The sequence below is a fragment of the Clarias gariepinus genome, chromosome 18 (assembly GCF_024256425.1).
Source record: "Clarias gariepinus isolate MV-2021 ecotype Netherlands chromosome 18, CGAR_prim_01v2, whole genome shotgun sequence".
NCBI lineage: Eukaryota > Metazoa > Chordata > Actinopteri > Siluriformes > Clariidae > Clarias > Clarias gariepinus.
The window spans coordinates 8,326,671-8,348,949 of record NC_071117.1 but is presented as its reverse complement, the minus strand read 5'-3'; the positions used below and the strand labels follow the sequence as shown (position 1 = coordinate 8,348,949).

General features: G+C 40.0%; 2 protein-coding genes across 4 annotated transcripts; both read left to right on the top strand.

Annotated features, from left to right (window-relative positions):
- Positions 1 to 2,887: 2,887 nt before the first annotated feature.
- golga7ba (golgin A7 family, member Ba) lies at positions 2,888 to 13,031 on the top strand. 2 transcript variants are annotated; one of them, XM_053477278.1, is made up of 5 exons: positions 2,888 to 2,960; positions 9,873 to 9,998; positions 12,455 to 12,607; positions 12,724 to 12,825; positions 12,899 to 13,031. In XM_053477278.1, the coding sequence occupies exons 1-5, from the start codon at positions 2,949 to 2,951 to the stop codon at positions 12,977 to 12,979; spliced, it is 474 nt and encodes a 157-aa protein (XP_053333253.1). In that variant the 5' UTR covers positions 2,888 to 2,948; the 3' UTR covers positions 12,980 to 13,031. The 2 variants fall into 2 exon arrangements, with proteins under 2 accessions (XP_053333253.1, XP_053333252.1); XM_053477277.1 differs by lacking the exon at positions 2,888 to 2,960 and adding an exon at positions 5,807 to 6,004.
- A 4,937-nt stretch (positions 13,032 to 17,968) lies between these two features.
- On the top strand, positions 17,969 to 22,180 carry r3hcc1l (R3H domain and coiled-coil containing 1-like). 2 transcript variants are annotated; one of them, XM_053476564.1, is made up of 7 exons: positions 17,969 to 18,021; positions 18,373 to 18,906; positions 19,010 to 19,194; positions 19,291 to 19,361; positions 19,498 to 19,593; positions 20,682 to 20,822; positions 20,913 to 22,180. In XM_053476564.1, the coding sequence occupies exons 2-7, from the start codon at positions 18,382 to 18,384 to the stop codon at positions 20,963 to 20,965; spliced, it is 1,071 nt and encodes a 356-aa protein (XP_053332539.1). In that variant the 5' UTR covers positions 17,969 to 18,021; positions 18,373 to 18,381; the 3' UTR covers positions 20,966 to 22,180. The 2 variants fall into 2 exon arrangements, with proteins under 2 accessions (XP_053332539.1, XP_053332540.1); XM_053476565.1 differs by having other exon boundaries at positions 17,976 to 18,016.
- Positions 22,181 to 22,279: the final 99 nt, after the last annotated feature.

Below are 22,279 nucleotides of genomic sequence, written 5' to 3'. Positions count from 1 at the left end.
TCCTTGATCTTTAAACTTCAACTGTCCATGTTCGGACACTACACTAATCCTGAAAGTCATTTCACTTTCTTCACTATTCTTTATTAACGGCGCTCGGGTTAATACCTTACTGTTATTGTTGTCACGGCGATTCAGTTAACTCCGCCCACATCTACTAGTGTCTCGCTTCGGATTTTTGTGAGAATGGATGTTTAGGTTATAATTTAAAATAATAATAATTAAAACCACTGGATCTATCACAGAGCAGCGTTCTGTTAGGGGGAAAAATAACGTGTTAAATCATGACAAAGTTTTCACACAACTTGGTCGGGATGTGCAAGTACGTTATTATTTATTTATTTAATGGCGTAAATCTGATTTATTTTTATTTTTTTCTTTTTCTCTTGCTGGTTTAAGATTATCTATGAAAGCATACTTATTGTTATTAAATGCAGCCGTTTCTTCTGCATTGTTATCCGTATTGCACAGCAGTGTTACTCTAAGATAAATATTACATCATCACATACACTGTTACCGCTCTGTATTTTTATTTATTTTTTATTTACTGTACTTGTCACATGATTGTGTCGTGGTCACGCCTTCCGAGCCAATCAGAATTTCCTGTGATGATGACGATGATGACGATAACTTACAAGCATCTAAAAATTTCCGCTTCATCGTCATTCTTATCAGTTTTATTAAGATTTCTGGAAATTTTTTTTTCCAAGGAACGCTTCCTGTGCTTTTGTTGTCTTTTTATCATCACTGTTTTTATCGTTTATTTTTTTAAAGATGCAAGTGAATGTAAGATGTTTATATATTTTATCTCTGTATCATATGATCTCTGTACTGTACTACAGATGTATTAAATCTAACTCTGTCACAGGTTGAGCAGCTTGGAGCTCGGCTCTGTGGGTTTATCCGTCTTTCTGTTTCAAAAGTTCAATAAACGCAGTTAGAGAAATAACTCGGTGTTTCTTTTTTTTCACGTCTGGGTTTCAACATGCATCTTATTTTCCGTCTGGCTCTTAAGAACAGCAGAAACTTGTTGTTTTGATCCTCAACCTAGAGATTAAAGAAGCCACATATAATGTTTATAGCTGTTTCCAGACTGTGACACTGAGCTACAGTAACCTCGTCATCATTAACACCTCCATGTAGCGTGCGTGGGCAGACAGGTTTAGGGTGAGACAGACTTGTCAGGTTTCTCTTCACACTTCATCAGAAATAGCCCTGTTCAAATACAGCATGTTCCTTATCTAATAAAAAATAAAAACTTTATATAAGTGCATCAGCTAAAGCCATAGCTATGATTTCACCTCCCTGACTAAAGAAGTAGATCGATGCTCATGATTGAGGAAATTTCTATTTTGTACAGCATATTTCTACTTTCAGTTTCTATTTTTAGTTCTATTTTTCCTAGTTAAATTTTATTTTTATTTTTTTTATTTAATTTTTCTATCGTATTTCTTTTATTCATATTTATTACTTATTATAAGCTTTAATTCTCTTTTAAGGTCATTGGCGGTCGTGTAAGCATTTCACTACATTTCGTACTGTGTATGACTGTGTATGTGACAAATAAAAATTTGAATTTGATTTGAATTTGAAATGCAACTTAAAACAAGAACAAAAATTGTAGCAATAAGGAAAGTGAAGGGTAAGAGAGGAAGAAGAGAAGAAAAAAAAATACAACACGAACCATCACTCTTCCACAGCCGTGGTGAGCAGAAAAGTATCTCTGGGTGCGCAAACAATCGCATACAACACACACACACCACACACATTCTGAACAACACCCATACACACACCACACAAGTCAAACACACACCACACACATTCTGATCAACACACTATACACAACACACACACACCACACACATTATGATCAACACGCCATACACACACCACACACATCAACACACATCTAACACACACACCACACACAACTCACATTCTGATCATCACACATCACACACATTACCACACCACACACACTACACACACATAAACACACACACATTCTGATTATGAACACACCACACATCAACACACCTGTTTCTGATTTCCTTCATTACACCTCTACTGAAATTTTTTCTTTTTAGAATTTGTTCAGAATTTTTAATTCATATTCATTTAAATGAAAAGAAATTGTAACAATGAGGAATAGTATAAAAACGATTCTGATTAGGAAAATATTTTAAATGCTAATCATCATTAATAATTCATCATTAATAACAAGGCGATCTGGATTGGACGAGCAGCGCTATTCCACGAGTGATGATAACAGACAGTAACAGCACTGTGACGTGTAACCATACGTATGAGTGGGCGTGTCCCAGGTGTTGTGCAGTGGTTAATCACACTAACTGTGGGTGAGAGTAGGTCTGTACGGTCCGCAGTACTGAGGAGAGAGCGGCTGTCTGACACAACCCACATTCACAACCAGTCACAGAAGCACTTTCAGTAAGAACACACACACACACCTGAGAACACGACGTGTGCTGTAGAGTACGGGTTCTCTCTAAACTCGCGACAGCGAACTGGTTGGGTTCGAAATGCAAAATTGGCGGTGTGGTTTTTATTAAACGTGGACACTTTGGGACACATTGTATCTGGGACCAGTAGTCAAAAGTTCACAAAAGTTCAGTCCACAGTGTAGCTCCATTCTGCTCTGATATTTGTTTATTTGTTTATTTATTTATTTAAGTGGCTTTTGGCATAAAAGACATAAATAAATACATTTAAAGGAGGCTCCTAGAGGGCGCAGTGGATTGTGGGATGCTGTATACTGTAGAAGTGGCCTAGATGGGGCAGCGCTGATCGGATTGGGACGCATCCAGATGTTGGCGCGTGCGTTGTTAAGCCACGCCCTCTCTCTCTCTCTCCACTCATCATTCCCTGGCCGCAACCCGCCGCCCGCGTGCGTGAGCCGTTAGAGCGGATAGAGGGATCGGTTGCATGGCAACATGGCGACGGAGGTAAGCTTTGATCTCGTCTCGGCTTTCATCTCGTTACAATGTCGCGGCTGTGTTTTTATTCTTCAGATGAAGCGGTTATTAAACAGGCGGATTTCTGAGTGACAGGATGATGGACGTGTTCAGATTAATCAGCTCCGTCCTATAAACGACATGTTCATCTAATCCGTGAGTTCACTCTGATCCGCATCTCTCTTCTAATCAGAAAGACTTTTCTATTCTTAAAGTGGCACGAAAGCTGAACCCGAGACACTAGTGATGGGGATCAGCATCACCTCCTGACACCACATTATTACCTTTCATTAATACTGGGATTTTATATTTTATGAAGATCCCCATTCGATATTACGTTTCCCCCCCAAATTTTGTTACAATTTAATTTCAAATCTTTAAAATAAGTTTCATCATAACGCCCCGCCTCACAAATTTTCGCCTTAAGAATTCAATTTTGCAAGAAATGTGCTTCTGCATGCGAAGCATTTTCAGCATACGAGCGATCGAACAGAGCCGAACCGGATGCCGGCTAAGTTGTGCATATGTTCGGGACCCGTACAAAACTTGTTTGCGTCAGTGGAAAGTCAAGCAAAGCCAGTTTACATTTTTTTGTGTTGGTAGCAAGAAGAAAGCTGAGCCGCTTTCAATTTGCTTTTTAAAGCCGCCGGTACCAAGAGGAATCAGGAATTAAGGTTAAGTGAGGTTTAATATCTAGTTATTTCATATTTTACTTCATTTACATGTCTTCATTTACTTGTCTAAATGTTTTGATTGTTTGTATTATAAAAATATGATTATAGTGTTGGAAATTCGTAATGGGCGGCGCGGTGGTGTAGTGGTTAGCACTGTCGCCTTGCACCTCCAGGGTCCGGGTCAATTACCGCCTCTGTGTGCCCTGCGATGGATTGGCACCCTGTCCGGGGTGTACCCCGCCTCATGCCCTAAGCCTCCTGGGATAGGCTTCAACACCTTCACGACCCTGAATACAGGATAAAGTGGTATAGACAATGAGTGACTGAGAAATTGGTAATATTTTTGGGTGGCCGGAACAAATTATCAGCATTTACATTCACATTGCCTTCAAATCGCACTTTAAATGCCTTTAAAGTCTCAAAACTCAATTTTAAAGTGAGCGCTGCGAGCACGTGGGTGCAAAACAGCTTTACAGAATCAAAGGAATCATAATTCTTTGAAATTATGGAAATGTGTATGAAATGGGAGAAAATATGTATAAATCAAAATAATCAGATCAGATGAACAAGCCGAGGGTGACGGTGCTGAGGGGAAAACTCCCTGAGATGGCAGGAGGAAGAAACCTTGAGAGGAACCAGACTCAACAGGGAAACCATCCTCATCTGGGTGATAACAGAGAGCAGGAATTGATCTGCAGTCATTCTGTGTGTTAGGAGGCTGGAACTTCAGTATAACAGGAGATGTGTTTAAGTTCATATGAAGAGACATGTATAGCTCGACAGAAGCTAGGGAAGAAGGGAAGGGAACAGAAGAGATATAACAGTTAGGTCACAGTCCAGTATAATGTGAATGTATATTTAGTGCAGAGTGCAAGCAGGGACTCCGGCAGGACTAACTATGACATCATAACTAAAAGGGAGAGCCAGAAGGAAACACAGACATGAGGGGGATTTGGGATGTTAAGCGACCAGTCACTTCACCGTCAACAAACCTGCGTGATCAATGAGAGTGGGGAAGACAGCATCTAAACATACCAGTTCACCATAATCTGCTCCTTTACTTAAGGCTAATCTATTCACCAAAATGCTCGGCTAAATAAATAGGTTTTTAGCCTGGACTTAAACACTGAGACTGTGTCTGAGTCCCGGACATTAATTGGAAGACTATTCCATAACTTTGTGGCTTTGTAAGAAAAAGCTCCGCCCCTGCTGTAGTTTTAATAATACTTTTAGCACAGGCATTCGGGCTTCTAATGATTTTCTACTAATTAGAGCTCGTAGTGTTTTGTGACTGGTGTAAGTATGTGTAATGAGTGGGTGTGGGACTAATTCGCTCACAGAGTTTGGAGAAAAAGGAAGATCGGAGGCTTTTAACATGCATGATTTTTTAATTATGTAACATCATAAAAATGGACTGGGTACAGAATCGTTTATATCTGAGGCTGATCGACTGATCAACGGTCACGGCCAATCAAACTAAAAAGCAGACAATTCAGCCCACGGACAGAGAAGATACTTTAAAAGAGTTAACCAAGAAATGTATACACACTTCAGGGAAAAAAAATTGTATAAACATTTTAATATAACGTTTATTGAGATATCATGAGATTAACACATATTACCTTTAATAAGGAACCTCTGTGTACTCTGGTTTCCTCCCACAGTGGCATTCCCAACCTGCCTGTAGTGTGGGAGTGAGTTTGTGTGCTTGTGTTTTTTTTTTCATTTCTTTTTTCTTTTCTTCCTTTTTCTTTTTGACTAACAGAATTATTTTTTTTTTACCTCGGTTTCTTTTTTTTCTTCTTCCCTCTTTTTGACTTTATCTATCTATCTATCTTGTTTGTTTATTTGTTTGTTTGTTTATAGAACAGAGTCTCAGTGATGTGCCTTTTTTTTAATCTCTCTCATACAAATAAATAACTAACTAAATAAATGTTCATATTGTTAGGACTTAAACCGCTGCGCGTGCGCACTGAGGTGGTGTCCGGTGCGCGCGAGCCCGAAGCAGATTAGATCGAACCCTTGTGATGTGAGGCGCGTGGCCTCGCGCGCGGAGGGGGAGGGGTGTGGGTTGTTGGGATGTTGGGGGAGGGGGGGGCGGGGTGACGTAGAAGCCGAGCTGGGACATCAAGGGGAATAAAGCGGCAATCAAAGGCTCGCGCGGTTAAAGCTCCACGCGCGGTCTGTGCTTCTGTGGAGTGTCAGTTTATTTTATTTACTCGGTTATTCGGTTGTTGTTGTTGTTGTTTTCCCGCCGGTTAAACCCCGGGACACCGGGTCGGGGGGGTGAAAGCTCCGGGAATGATTTCAGCACCGCGGACAGCCACCGGGAGAACCACACTGCCCTACTGCCACCAGTCTGTAAGCGCGCGCGGTGTGTGTGTGTGTGTGTGTGTGTGTGAGGGCTTTCACTTTATAGCAGCGGTAACGGAACCGACCCGCTTTAACGGAGACTCGGGTTTGTCCGTGCAGCTGATGAAGAACTTCTAAGAGAGAGAGAGAGAGAGAGAGAGCAGTGTGTGTGTGTAACCTTGAGCTTCATCCTCCAGATCTCAGATTAATGATCCACTCGACACTGATGAACATAAATACATATATTACCCATGCATCCTTAATAAATAAACAAACAAACAAACAAATAAATAAATGTAGTGATGAAGGGAATTTAATTATGATGGTTACAGTCTGTTTGCTTACATTGCTATCAAGTGGTTTCTGTGTGTGTGTGTGTGTAAGTGTGTGTGGTACATTGATGATTTATTTTTTTGCAGGTGATTAATCCAAATTTTTCTAATTAATCTATAATCTTAATATCTCTCATTTTGCTGCACCTGTATAGTGACAGTAAAGGATCTCGAATCAGCTTGACAGAACGATTAAATGTGTTTGAGTGTGTTTGAGTGTGTGAGGTTCCTCAACTGCTTTCACTTATTTACACTAAAACAATTGCCATGTTTGACCCCGTTTATAAATGAAGAGGTTCATGGTGAGATGTTCTGTCTTTACGTGTCAATTTTGATTCGATCAACTGGATCGAATCAAAAAGGTTGGATCTCCGATGTTCATAATGCTAGACCTCTGATGTTCATGATAGTGGACCTCCAGATGTTCATGATTGTGGACCACTGATGTTTATGATGGTGAACCCCAGATGTTCATGATGGTGGACCTCTGATGTTCATGATGGTGGACCTCAGATGTTATGATGGTGGACCTCTGATGTTTGTGATGGTTGTTCTCTGATGCTCATGATATTGACCTCAGATGTTTACAATGCTAGACCTTTGATGTTCATGTTCGTGAACCTCTTATATTCATTATGCTGGACTTCTGATGTTTGTGATTGTGAACCTTTAATGTTTATGATGCTGGACGTCAATCAGTTAAGAATAATTCCAATTAGTGTTTGATGTTGGCTGTTGCTCTTCATTTGCCACTTTGGATTGTGTGAAAATAGACTTTTTATAGTTCACCTAGTTTTGCATTCCATGATGTTTGTTATTAACTTTAGTCTCGTATTTGTTAACTAAGACCAGAATGACTGCTGAATGTGGTGTTACTGGAGTTTAGCGGTTAGCACTGTTGCCGGTGTTTGTACTGTATGTTTTCCCGGTGCTTGGTGGGTTTCCTCTGCATAATCCAGTTTCCCCCACAATCCAAAAGCTTTAATGGAGGTTGATTTATTTCTTTTTTTTTTTAGAATTGCCAATTGTCTGTGAGTAGATGCGTGAGTGTGTGTTCATGTGGTTTGCAAGACAGACGTAACATATCTTACTCTGACAGCAGTGACCGCTGCTGTGATGTCATAGGTGATCGCTTCCAAACCATCAATTCTCACTGACAGGAAAAAGCAGATGGAGAGAGATAGAGACTGCTGAATAAGAACCCATCTGCATATTGCTATATCAGTAATACCTCTGTAGTAATTAACAAAATAAGATTCGTTAAGGCACACACTACAAACATAGCATGCTATGCAGATAATGCAACACTGAGATTATATATTTAATATTTTTACTGGAGTCTGATTGATAAGTAATGTCCAAGACAAATATGGAGAGCAAAATGACATCTGTTTAGGGAAGCTGAATCAAATACTGTAATGCTAACAGGTTATGAATAATAGGACTTGCTGTGTGTGTGTGTGTGTGTGGTGGGGGATATTCTGGTATGAAATGACTCCCCAGGCCAGTATCACCTCACGCAGCATTGATCGGTTGTGGTTTTGGACAGGAATTGGTCGACGGCAGCAGCTCGGCATCCATTATTAATGAAGCGTTTAGTGTCAACAGGCCGGAGTGTTTAGTGACGCTACGACACGCTACGGCTCAGCTGGAGCGACCGAGATGAGACGAGTGCAGCATTTTCACCAATCACACATGACAGGCTTCATACTCAAGGAACCAGGCAGCTGTGAGGCGTCAAATTACCGACAGGACCGCGGCAGTGCAGCCACAAAGGCGTCCTTTCTGTTAATCACATTTATCTGTACAGATGTGATAATCAGTTCTACAATATACACTCCATCAGCTTCAGTTCCACAGATATTCAATATATGCGTTGTGTACAATTATATTTAATTACGTATTACGTATGTATGTAAGCAAGTACTGTATGAACGCTTATGGACCTCCGAAAGGAACAATTCAGCCAGAAGACATCATGTGTGACAACAAAGTGTCCTGGATTCCAGTTTGTAAATAATTGGACGTCCCTGTGCAGTTTGTTCACCTTTTCTGTGTTTAGACCTTTATTTATATTTTTGTGCATTTAAAGGTGCAATATTATAGCTCCTACTTACAGTATTAATAGGTTAACATACGTCTTAAAGGACTGTCTTAACACGTGTGTTGATGTTCCAACTCAGATTGTACATCCTGGCCTTCCTACTATCTATTCAATTTATTGTTTCAAGTGTCTGTAGCTTTAATTGCTAATGAGCTGCTGCCCCTCTTCCCCACACGCAATTTGTGAAAGTGCATTTTTCTAGCCAATCAGGAAAGAGAAAAATGGGGCTTGTCTAGGAGTTCGAGCCAGAGATGGAAGTCTGTAAAATTTCCCCCCATTTTTTTCTTTTTGTCTGGAATGATATGCGTTATACCAGGTGGCAATTTTGAAAAGTAATTTTTGGCATATTTCTGGATAAAATTGAGAAAAAAAGATCTATCTATCTATCTATCTATCCATCCATCCATCCATCCATCCATCCATCCATGGGTGTGTATGCACTGAAGATCACGCATGTGGATATTCAGAAATTATAAAATTGCTGTAGAATTTTCCCTAATATGTGCCATTTAAAGCATTATTATTATTATTATTATTATTATTATTATTATTATTTCCCTGTTATTGTTGTTTGTATCCTAGTTTTTCACGTGTTCTTTTATCTTAGTTGGAAGGCTGATCAGCTGATTTTACACAACCAACTATGATTTTTGAACTGCCCTAAATAAAGCATTGTTTATTCCCTCAGATTTCTTTTTTTTATCAAAATGCATCACAAACCACGCCCTGAACCGCCAGAGGAGGCGGAGCCTAAGCGTTGAAATAATACCAACCTTGGATTAAGGTTAAACCTGTCACTGAATGCCCAAGATTTCCGTCCCTGTAATCACGTGTGTGTAGGTTACAGCGTGCCGCAGTCTATCCTCAGTGACCTCACAGAAGGGCGTAACTCTGAGCGAGGGAGAATCTCGTAGCTCCTGTACTGTGGTCGTAAATGTTGATGTAGCAGTGAGACTGCGACAGTCAGGGGTCGATCAGAGGTTCCTGGAGCACGGTCGAGGAACCACGGAGCCATAATGGGAAGTGTGTGACTGGACTGTGGACAGCTTTAAAGACCAGAGACTCTATAAGATAATGAACGGAACGAGTGATTGATGTCAGGGATAAGTGTGACACTGAAGGTCGTGTTTTATTTTTGATTTACGCTGCAGAAATGAGGACAGGATTACCCGAGGACAATCTATAATCCTAATGAGGCAAAGCCCATGAAAAATACAACTTTACTATAAGAACAACAAGAGTTCAGGTGGAGACGAGACAAAAGAACAGAAAGCAAACAAGCGTGTGTGTGTGTGTGTGTAAGTCATGATTAGTTTATATATCCGTGTAGATTTTGTGTGGATGTCTCACCGCCCCTGTCTCATCCCTACTGAGTCATGAAACCTTGAAACTATTTGCATTTACTAATTTGATGTGTGTGTGTGTGTGTGTGTGTGTTAAGTTCCATAACCTACAGGAGCTGAGGCACAGCGCTTCCCTGGCTAATAAAGTTTTTATCCAGAGAGATTACACTGACGGAACCGTCTGCAAATTCCAGACCAAATTTCCATCCGAACTGGACAGCCGGGTAAGACACACACACACGTGCGTACACACACACACACGCACACACACATTAGCATAAGTGCTAAATGTGCTCTGGAGAGCTGAAATTAAATGATGATGTGATGTCTGTAATAACACTTAGAAGTGTTAGAGAGAGATGCAGTTACAGAGAGACACACTTGAGACCTGCTGAGAGACAGAGACAAAGACAAAGAGAGAGCGAGAGAAGGCACTTTCACACAGTTATCATATTATAAAACTGATAAGAAGACAGTGAACCCATGAACCTGGTGTAAATCCCCCTCAGGGTGTGTTTCAGACTCACAGGAGGCGTGATGTTTAACACAACAGCAATACAACGCATACCGATTCCATTCACCACAATCAGAGCAGGTGCTGAGGTGCTTTCCGCTAGCATTTACATCATTTACAAAGTACAGCGTTCTGCTTCAAGTGGGAGGAGCTCCCAGGCCTCGCCCTCTCCCCAGTTCACTGCCTATTTATCACTAATATACCTGCATGACATGCCTTTAAGGACCCGCCTTCCTGCTCTGTGATTGGCTTCTGTGTCAAAGCCCAGGACGCTCCAACCAGTCATAGAGGACAGGTTCTGTGTGAACTGTTGTTATTGTTTAGAACACAGAAGGAGGGATTTGTCAGGTAATTCAGTTATATTTTATGGTCTGATCTTCTCTATATATGATATCTGTGGTCTGATTTACTCTATATAAGATTCTGTATCTGTGGTCTGATCTATATAAGATATCTGGTCTTATCTACTTCATATACGATATCTGTGGTCTGATCCAGTCTATATAAGATATAAGATATCTGTGGTCTGATCTAGTCTATTTAAGATACCTGTGGTCTGATCCAGTCTATATAAGATATAAGATATCTGTGGTCTGATCTAGTCTATTTAACATTCCTGTGGTCTGATCCAGTCTATATAAGATATAAGATATCTGTGGTCTGATCTAGTCTATTTAACATTCCTGTGGTCTGATCTATCCTATATAAGATATCTGTGGTCTGAGGTACTCTATATAAGATATCTGTGGTCTGATCTATCCTATATAAGATATCTGTGGTCTGATTTACCCTATATAAGATACTGTATCTGTGGTCTGATCTATATAAGATATCTGGTCTGATCTACTTCATATACGATATCTGTGGTCTGATCTAGTCTATTTAAGATACCTGTGGTCTGATCCAGTCTATATAAGATATAAGATATCTGTGGTCTGATCTATCCTATATAAGATACCATGGTCTGATTTAGTCTATTTAAGATATCTGTGGTCTGATCTATCCTATATAAGATATCTGTGGTCTGATCTATCCTATATAAGATATCTGTGGTCTGATCTATCCTATATAAGATATCTGTGGTCTGATCTTTCCTATATAAGATATCTGTGTCTGATCTATCCTATATAAGATATCTGTGGTCTGATCTATCCTATATAAGATATCTGTGGTCTGATCTATCCTATATAAGATATCTGTGGTCTGATCTTTCCTATATAAGATATCTGTGTCTGATCTATCCTATATAAGATATCTGTGGTCTGATCTATCCTATATAAGATATCTGTGGTCTGATCTATTCTATATAAGATACCATGGTCTGATTTAGTCTATTTAAGATATCTGTGGTCTGATCTATCCTATATAAGATATCTGTGGTCTGATCTATCCTATATAAGATATCTGTGGTCTAATCTATTCTATATAAGATATCTGTGTCTAATCTATCCTATATAAGATATCTGTGGTCTGATCTATCCTATATAAGATATCTGTGTCTGATCTATCCTATATAAGATATCTGTGGTCTGATCTATCCTATATAAGATATCTGTGGTCTGATCTATCCTATATAAGATATCTGTGGTCTGATCTATTCTATATAAGATATCTGTGTCTGATCTATCCTATATAAGATATCTGTGGTCTGATCTATCCTATATAAGATATCTGTGGTCTGATCTATCCTATATAAGATATCTGTGGTCTGATCTATTCTATATAAGATATCTGTGTCTGATCTATCCTATATAAGATATCTGCAGCCTAATATCTAGTCTATATAAGATACCCATGTTCTGATTTACTCTAGTCTATATATAATATCTGTGTGTTATGTGCTAATGGTCGACACATCACACGTCTCACAGTGTCAGACCCCTGTTCGGTGATGGTGGTTCGCCCTTTTACACAGATCTTGTCTTGTCTCTTTTATTAACTCTGCTGTGAGTTTAGGGCACAACTACACTGACCCCCAATACCTCCTTCGTTTTGCTGAGGGACATTAATGGCACATTATTTCTGACTTGAAGAGATTGTGTGAAAGAGTGTTGAAAGACAGAGAGATACAGAGACAGAGAAAAAGAGGCAGAGAGAGAGGGAGGACGTTTATCTTGTACTGCACTGATTGGCTGGTAAACTCAACTCTGGCATGTGATTGGTCAGATTGAAAAGACTCTGTTTGAGGACACGGTGAAGACGCTGAATAATTACTATGCTGAGGCGGAGAAGATCGGAGGCCACGCCTACCTGGAGGGCTGCCTTGCCTGTTTCACAGCCTACCTCGTCTTCCTCTGTATGGAGACGCGCTACGAAAAGGTCTGTGTGTGTGTGTGTTTCTCTGTAGTAGTCGTTTAGCTTCATTGATGCTCGACTGATCAATAAGCTTAAATGACTCTGTGATTGTGTGTGTGTGTGTGTGTGTGTGTGTGTAGGTCCTGAAAAAGATCTCACGGTACATTCAGGAGCAGAATGAGAAGATCTACGCGCCCAGAGGCCTCCTCATTACTGACCCTATAGAGAGGGGCATGAGAGTTGTATCCTTCCTCATTGTAGGTGTGTGGGTGTGTGGGTGTGTGTGTGTGCGTGCTTCCTTGACAATTGTGTCAGATTGAGATCAGTATCTATGAAGACAGAGGTTCTAGTGGATCCAGTTCAGGAAGCAGCACCACCAGCAGCAGTGGACGATGATGAGCTCCCCGCCCCCCCTCCTCCCACACACACACACACACACACACACACACACACACACACACACGCACAGACACTTATGCCTTTTGCCTTCATGTCCCCCAACATTCACTGGTTCCAGTAGAAAAGACACACACAAACACACACACACACACACATATAATGATCAGCAACACAGTCCGTCTACAGATCACACCACATGAGAGTGGGTGTGGCTTCGTGTCCATATATGGAAAAAGGAGTTAATTAGTTAGGATTGCCAGGATTCCTAAGGGGATAATAATCTTCACTTCTAGTGAGGGGTCGGTGTAGGACCTCCACTGGTTCCCTTAGGAGTTTTGGATTTAACATCTAGCTACCATTTTCACACCAACGCTTACTTCCTGTTTTGTCACAAAAAATATTACTACATTCTTTAAAGGGCTTCCTTAAAAGTTAATGGTTATGTAATGGTTTGAATTGAAACAGTCTCATTCTTGTATCCAAGAGACACGCCCGCCAGTCTCAGATCTGTAGACAGACCCTCGTCTAATCGCTGCACACGACTTCCTCAGGACACGCCCTACATCACCATGTCATCCGCATATGCTGCAGATCCACATGTCAAAAAGGTGGACCATGTTTATACACGCACACACACACACATACACACACACAAACATTTGCATAACATTCTCAATTTTGCACTTGTATGTAGCAGCCTGTAGTGCTGACAGAGAGCAGAAGAGAGTCTTCCGAAGCGGGTCAGGATTCGGCCATGTTTGCACTTTTTCTATTTTTTTGGTTCCTTTATATGATGATTTGTACGTAATATGTTCAGTCAGACGCAGAACGAACCCGGGATCTGAGCCGTACATGTGCTTTATTTTATTATTTAAGAAATGAAAAAACCAAATCGAATCTTTTTGCCGTAATTTCTATAAGATAAGTCGCTCCTTTTGGCTTCCTGGCGAGTGCCATTTTGTGTGTGTGTGTGTTGTGTGTGTGTGTGCTTGGATTAAATGCAACTCATATCCAAGATAGTGAAAGGAAGCACTGTTAGTTCCCTGATGAAAACATAGATATAGAAAGAAATATCTTTTTTATGACTTTTGTTAAAGGTTTTGTTTTGTCACACTGTAGAGTCAATATGGGAAAGAAGAGACAATTTAAGTGCTAACTCTCCACACCAGGAGGGGGCGCTCATCTTAGTTTATACACTATTAGAAAGGTATCCCAAGGATTCTTGCTCTCTTGTGTGGTTTCACTTGACGGCCATTCTCATGGGAGACGGCTATCTCTCTATTAAAGTTAAACATTGTTCAAGTTTACCTAAAGAAGTGAGGTTAAAGGTTCTAGAATTAGCATTTACTTCCCGAAAGTAAGGAAGTTAACTTATGGATGAGTTGCATCCCAAAATGTGTGGGAGGGGTTGTTTGGATGATTTTCTTTATTAGTGAAAGAAACCTTTTAAAGTTTCCACCGAATGGACAAACTGAAGAACCTTGAGTCCTTGATAGAACCTGTTTTTGTACCAGGACCGAACAAACTCCACACTTGGTTTTTCAAGGGTTCTTTGGATAGTTAATGTTCCTTAGCTTCCTAAAATGGTTCAATTTAAAAATCTTCTCCACTGGTGCATCTTGGAGTCGAGTCAAGTCAAGTGGACAACTTTCTTTTTAACTCAACTCCCAGAGAACCTCACCTGGATGACTAAGAATCTTCACAGACTGACATGGTGGTGCACTTAGAAACAAGCCCAGCTCTTTAAAAACGGTTTCCTCAAGGGTTCTTTGAATGGTTAATGATAATAATTTTCCATAAAAAGAAAAACCCTCAATAGTAGATTTTTATGTAGAACCATTAAATGTTCTTCCCAGAAGGAAAAAGCTAAGAAACGTAGGATGGATCATTAATGATTATAATTGTTCTAGAATAGTTCCACTTGGAGTGATTTCTAAGAACAAACCTTTATAGGGTCCTACATACAGTAAGACATTTAAAGGATTGCTCTAGACGGCAATCAGCTTTAATGCATTAGCTAATTTTGATCCTTTCTTCATTTATTTAAACAAAAGTAAATGCCTGGAACAGTTATACTGTACAAAAATTAAACAAATTACATAAAATAAACAAAACATGGGCTGGCTGTAGATATGGCCCATACGGCAGTATTCCAACATTTATTAAATAGTTTAATTAGTATTCAATATTTTAAAACCTGTAAGAAATATAGATGCTTGAGACAAATTAGACTATTAGACTATTAGAAATTAGGCTGCTATGGAATTGAATCAAACTGAAAATTGCAATGCCTAAAAATCTAACTTAATCAGATCAACAGCTCTATGAGTTACCCAGCCAACACTAGATACAATTTCCTAATGGAAAGTTCTACTTGAAAAGGAAACCCTTTTGTTGTACAGGGTTCTCTAAAGAACTTTTAAGTTTCTCCAAATGAAAAAAACAAATAACCATTTACAAAGGTTCTAACAATAGTTGTTCCTTACTATTTAAGGTGTTAGAATCGATCACTTGCGCAGATGTTCAAAAGGGTGGCTTATCTTCTAAAAAAATACGGTCCTACTGTAGTCTAGAATCTGTGTTGTTTATTACATTCCTTTTTCGAGCTTCCAAATGAGTTCCCAGTCTTCCATGTTCTTCTAACAACACACTTAAATCACATAACTTACTGTACCTCTGGAGCTGAAGACCTGGATCAGAAGTGTCAGGAGCTAAAACCTAAGAAAGACAGATCAGTTTGGAGAACCTCAGGATTAGAGATGTGAAGAGAACAGGATCATTCATCATACACTCATCTCTTCATAAAGCTTCCACTGCCATATCCAGTACTCGAAACATCTCATTTTTATACATACACATTCTCCTGCTTATGGTGTAGCTGAGCACGAGAACGCAGAACCAACCTCCTCAGTGTGTCATGATACTGCCACTATCCAAACACTCATCACACACATCAGTCTGAGCTTCCATGCCCTAATGAGCGAGCTGGTGGTGCATGATTCTGCAGATATGTAGTAGATGGGTTTCCATACAGCCTGCCCTGCATACTGAAACATGAAGTGTGTTTCTCTGTCCTCTGAAGGAACACACAGCTGAAGCTCATGGATATATGATTACAGCACTGAAAAGAAAGACAGGAAAAGGCAGAAGTTCATGTATGATACAGTGCCACATGCTTCTCTGTGCATAAGACAATAAAGAACTTGAACAATCTGTTGCCTTGTCTGTGTTTATTCTTTTTTTTTTTTGTAGAAAAAAATTCCCCTTATCCCAAGATGTGTTTAGTGCATTTACATTCGCTTTGGGTTTGCACACAAACTATAATTCCAAACTATAATTCCGATCAACACACAATCGAGTGATGCTGTTTTAAACAGTGGTGGCCAGTGATTAGTCAACTGGTCACCACTTTTCCCAATGACTAATCATAATACTTAACGCTTCCTTTCTAGCAAATATATGCATACACATTTATATTTTTATCAGATAAACACATTTGCTAAATACAGTTTTGTGTTCTTTTATTTAGTATCCGTAACTTTTTTGGAATTCAAATCGTTCATTAATCTTAACTGTTACTCAAATAAAACTTGGGCAATTTAGATTTCACATGAGAAGACTAAAATGCCAGGCTCAATTCCTGTCTTTGTGTGCATGGAGTTTGAAAGTTCTCCCTGTGCTTGGTGGGTTTCCTCCAGGTACTTCAGTTTCCTCCCATGGTCCAAAGATAGGCAGGTTAGGCTAATTGCGGTTTCCAAATTGCTCGTAGTGTGTGAATGAGTGTGTGAGTGTTTGTATGTGTGTGTGCCCTGCGATGGATTGGCACCTCGTCCAGGCTGTACCCTGCCTTGTGCCCAAAGTCTTCTGGTATGGGCTCCGTGTCCCCGCGACTGATTACAAGGTAAAGTGGTATAGAAGATGAGTGAATGAGCTTAATTGTTAAGATATTGCAACATGATTTTGACATGGTAACGGACACAATGGATTTTTTGCTTTTTAAGCTTTTACCAAAAACTCAATTTAAGCAACAATTTTTACAGGTCAAGTGCTTCAAGAAGCATACACCAATTTTAGTATTGATACTTTAAACGTAGCTTTTTAATTTTTTCTGTATTACTGTATATGTATAACATAATAATAAAAAAAATAAATAAACAGAGGATCCATATGAGCAGAAACCAGCTACTCTACTGCATGTGTTCTAGACATGCCCAAAGTTAAATACTGTACGTAATTTTTTAAGCTTTATTTTTGATACCTTGTCAAAAATATGCCAAATACTATTAGAACCGTCCTCATTCATCGCACTTTGGTGTTGACTCAAATGGTGCTTGCCTGTATGACCCCCAGGTCGATAGGATAGCCTTTAGCTCCATTCTCACTCAGAGAATGATCCTGTTTAAGTGGATGGAGTCGTTGCTATCAGTGGGTTCTCACCGGATTAAAGAGATCTTGTATTTTATTATCCTAGAAAAAAAATTGGTCTTCTCAGGAATATTATGTCTGGCAACCGATCTTGAATCACTTTGAAAATATAGACGTAGATAAATTGGATCTGTAATGAAAGCTAATTTTTTTTAAGCTATTTTCTTCTGTTTGATGTTTATTTGTTTATTTAAATATTTTTTATTTACTTCTGTTTCTCCTGGTTGTTTTCTAATGGGGTGGGGGTGTAGGGAAAAGTAGTGTATGTATCTTGTTTGTTTTTCCAATAAAAAAAGAGAGATTTTTTGTCTGTTTATGATTTTAGAGCAACAGTACAGGTCTTTAAAGCTATCTTTATCTTTCTAACCTTACACATTTACCTCCATTTATAATAAATAAACATAAACACATCAGAAAAGTCTAGCTATATAACCTTGTGCTACTGTTTTATACAGTTTTAATCTATGTTTAAAGCACCGCTAAACGTTTCTCAGGAGAAAACTACAAAACCCATCAAACTCATCGGTTGCGTCCTTTAGTGACGACGTCATCAGGCTGCGACCCAAAACATCCGGTTATGGTTTCAGCGTTTCGGCGTCTTTGTTCGCTGTGAGGTTTGTGCGCGTGAAAACACTAATGTGTAATGTTTATACAAGTAAAAATAAACGTCTGGTTTGCTTAATTATATAGTTTTGCGATATTTAGTGAGAATTTAATGATTAATTCGATATTTTGAAGACTAAACTGTGGTTAAAGTATTGCTAGCAAAAGATAACTAGCCTGAGTTTATATAGAAATAAAAAGAGATCTACAGTTAAAGCTGTTATATAATCAATATCTGTGTAATTTGTTAAAAAAATAGTTATTAAGGGTCTAATTCTGATCATATAGTCTCCATAGGGAATAAATGTGTCTATTATTAATATTAATTATCATTATTATTATTTATTATTATTATTACTCAGGACTTCTCTATGGTGATGGACGGCAGCAGTGGGACGGACGGAGAAGCGAAACCCTCAGCTCCATCTCGCACCAAGAAGCCCGACAAGCCCATTTACATCCCCAAGGCCCGGCAGGGTGGAAACCAGCCTCAGCCCCAGACGGGAGGGGATAAGAAACCTAAAGGTAATCGACCCCGGTACACCGATAAGTCCCGGAGATACAACCCCAAGAACAAGAAGGAGAAAAGCGGAGGAGATAAGATAGAAACCGGGGATGACGGGTTGACCAAGAGCGAGGACAAACCGAACGCCGAGGAAGGAGGAAAAGAGAAAGATGAAGCCGGCGTGGAGGAGGAGAGACGAGACGAAACTGGAGAGGACGCAGGGAAGAGGGTGTGCACTGAGGACACGACTAGTGAGGTAAAGACCAGAGCGGCGGAGGAAGATGGAGGACAGAAAGACAACAACAATGACCAAGAGGAAGAGGAGGGTGATAACTGGGATGCTTTATTCACTGACGATGGAGAGTGTCTCGACCCGCACCTCCTGGAAGAGGTTTAACACTTTATATCCAAACCCCAGCCTGTACAGAGTATAATGTGTCACGCAGTGATTTTTAATTCAGCACTTCCTGTATTTGTGGGGTTTTTTTTTTCAGATCTCGGAGAAAGCGGGACATAACAAGGCGTCGGTTCAGGAGTCACGGTTCGACTACTATAACTGGTCGCCAGAGGACGACGAGGTGGAGCTGCGGGAGGACGAGCTGTCTCATATCGTGGAGATCTACGACTTCCCGACCGAGTTCAAGACGGAGGATTTAATACGAGCCTTCTGCGCCTATCAGTACGCTGTGTTTACTACTGCTGAATCCCTCAGGCTGTGTTCTGATCATATACGAGCCGCATACTGAAGTGTGTGTGTGTGTGTGTGTGTTTACAGGCAGAAAGGCTTTGATATAAAATGGATCGATGACACGCACGCTCTCGGGCTTTTCTCCAGTCCCATAGCAGGTGGGTTAAAAAACAAAACACTGTTTTCTTCAGAGTAGAGGTGTGTGTGGTGTTTATCTGTTTCATATGTTCAAGTCTGTGCATTATATGTTATTACAGTATGTCAAATAATAATCCTCTGTGTGTGTGTGTGTAGCACGAGATGTCCTCAGGACCAAACACCCCATGCTAAAAGTTCGTCCTCTTTCCAAATCCTCCTCAGCCACCAAAGCCAAAGCGCGTGCCTCCTCAGGTACACACCCCTGTCTCCTGTTTTTGCTTTCTATATGCCCTGGTCATAAATATTCACACCCACCTTTTTAGCATTTTTGCCATATGAGCGACCAAACCTAACACCAGCTAAAGAAAGCATAGATTTGTGGGCTCTTTTGCATTCTGTGGGAGATTTATTGAAGCCGTATCACCATAAGGTCCCAAGAAAGTTAACAAGGACGGTAACAAGAAAAAAATGGAGCCGCTTTCAGTTTGGTTTTTAAAGCCACGTGTTCCAAAAGAAATCATAAATTAAAGTTAAGTGAGGTTTAATGTCGATTTGTTTTATATTCAACTTCATTTACACGTCTTTTCTAAATGTTTAGATTTGTTTTTATACGCAAAAATATAATTAGAGTGTTGGAAATTGGTAATACTGGTAATATATTTTAAAATAGGATAAGATCTACTTTTACTAGTCCCACAATGGGTAAATTCCTGTTACAGTACAGCAGAGAAAAAAATGTGCAAATATGAAATAAAAACAATAGTGTATAAATACAAAATAAACAGACAATACAATAGTTACACTTTCAAACAAACAAATTGCACTGGGTTTAAATTGGTGTTATTGCACAGAAATTGTAAGTTATTGTTAGAAACAGTAATAACAGCGTGCATTATGGGTGACTGGAGCGGATTATCTGCGTTTACATTAATTCCTATGTGAAAATGCGTTTCACAGTACAAAATTACACCTTAAGATCTCGCCTCCGATCTGGATTAAACTCCGCTGTAAATGTTTCAGTCTGTTTTGGATCAGAATCCAGGTTCTGTCAGTATGTATGTCTGTCAGTGTGGATCTGTTCAGATTGTTTACTGTTAGTTATGTAGCTCTTTAACTGCATGTGGAGAAGATGAGCGGAACCGAACATTATGAACGGCCAGGGGGGTGAATATTTACGCTTCTGCTTGCGAACAGTTTTAATATTTAAATGATCTTGACCCACTTCGATATCCGTATCGACGAGGCGTGATCCCGAGCTGGTCTGTGATTAATTAAGAACACTTGTGAATTGGAAGAGGAGGGTGTGAATACTTACGCTCAGCACTGTGTTGTTGTTGTAGACTACCTCCTCCCAGCTAAAGAGCGTCCTCAGACGAGTGCGGCTCTCGCCCGGCGTCTGGTCATTGGCGCCCTTGGGGTGAAGAGCGCGCAGAGCAAAGAGCAGCGCGAGGCCGAGAGGAACCAGCTACGGCAAGCCAGAGGTCTCACATATGCAACACACACACACATGGACGTATGTTCTTATACAAAAGTCAGCACTCTAATGTGTAACGCCTTCTGATTCCCTTCAGAACAAAAACGACTGGCGGCCAAGCAGCGGGACGACGCCTGGGAGGGGAAGTAAAGCTCACACAGCTCGGTCTCTCTCACACACACACACACACACACACACACACACACACACACACACACAAAAAAAATTGACATTCTTCACCGCGCTGTGAGTGACATAGAGATACAGGTTTCCATGGCAACGATTATGAAACCATGCAGAATCAACAGAGTCTCTGTCAGGGTGTGTGTGTGTGAACATTAATAAGTTGCAGCTTATAATAAGGTGCACACACACACACACACACACGGAGCTGCATCACTTGCTTCACCCTGCACGTGTTTGCGTGAGATGGTACGACAAATTCTCCCCGCCGACTGGAACAGTTTGTGTGGTGATGTACATCCCATCCTGAGGCGTTGTCATGGCGACAGAAGGACCGACTCCTGCAGGTGACACAGTGTGGAGGAACTAGAAGTTAGGGTTCAGGGAAATTAAACTGACACACAGACTAGTATAGGCCGCAGAAACAAACACACGTTTAGTTAAAGCCACTGGTTTCTGTTGTTTAAAAGTAAGGTGTGTGTGTGTGTGTGTGTGAGAGAGAGAGAGACGTATTTTCAGGTTTTGTAAATAAGGTTGTTTTATAACGTTCAGCTTTAACCTCAAGACACCAGGCTTCTTTTTGTTCTGATGCCAAAAGACACACCAGCGCGTTTGGACTCTGTGTGTGTGTATTTACACGGTACCAGTCAAAAGTTTGTACACCCCTTCTATTCTAACTCCATGTGCTTTACTGATTATTTCTTTCTACACTGTAAAACAATATCGAAGGCGTTTATCCAAAAACACGTTGATGAATGAAACATTGAGGTGTATCTGCTAATCACGCTCTGTAAATCCTTTATAACGGCTCTAATCTGAGGTGATTTCTGAGGCTGTAACTCTAAATGAACTAATTCTCTGCAGCAGAGGTAAGTTCCGGTCTTGCTTACCTTTATGAGAGAGTTTCATCATGGTGCTTGATGGGTTTTTACAAACGCACTCGACACAAAACTGTTCTTAAAAGAATTATTGTAAGAACTGACAGTTGCTGTTACTGCAACAAAAAAAAAAACAGTATTGTTTTAGACTGTAGAATATAAAACTAAACATTTGACTGGTACCGTATGAAGTTTTTAAAATGCTTTTTAATTAAGCCTTTGTATCTGCCCTTTTGAGCACTGTTGTAAAGACTTGACTGTGATTTGATTAATATTAAAAAAATAAAATAAAATCTTGGTCTCCCTTTAATGTTCATGTGTCTTTTTAATGTAACCCACCACTTGACTGAAAGTGTTGAGAAATTTAAAGACAAGCAAAGTAGGAAAATTGAATGTCTTTTGA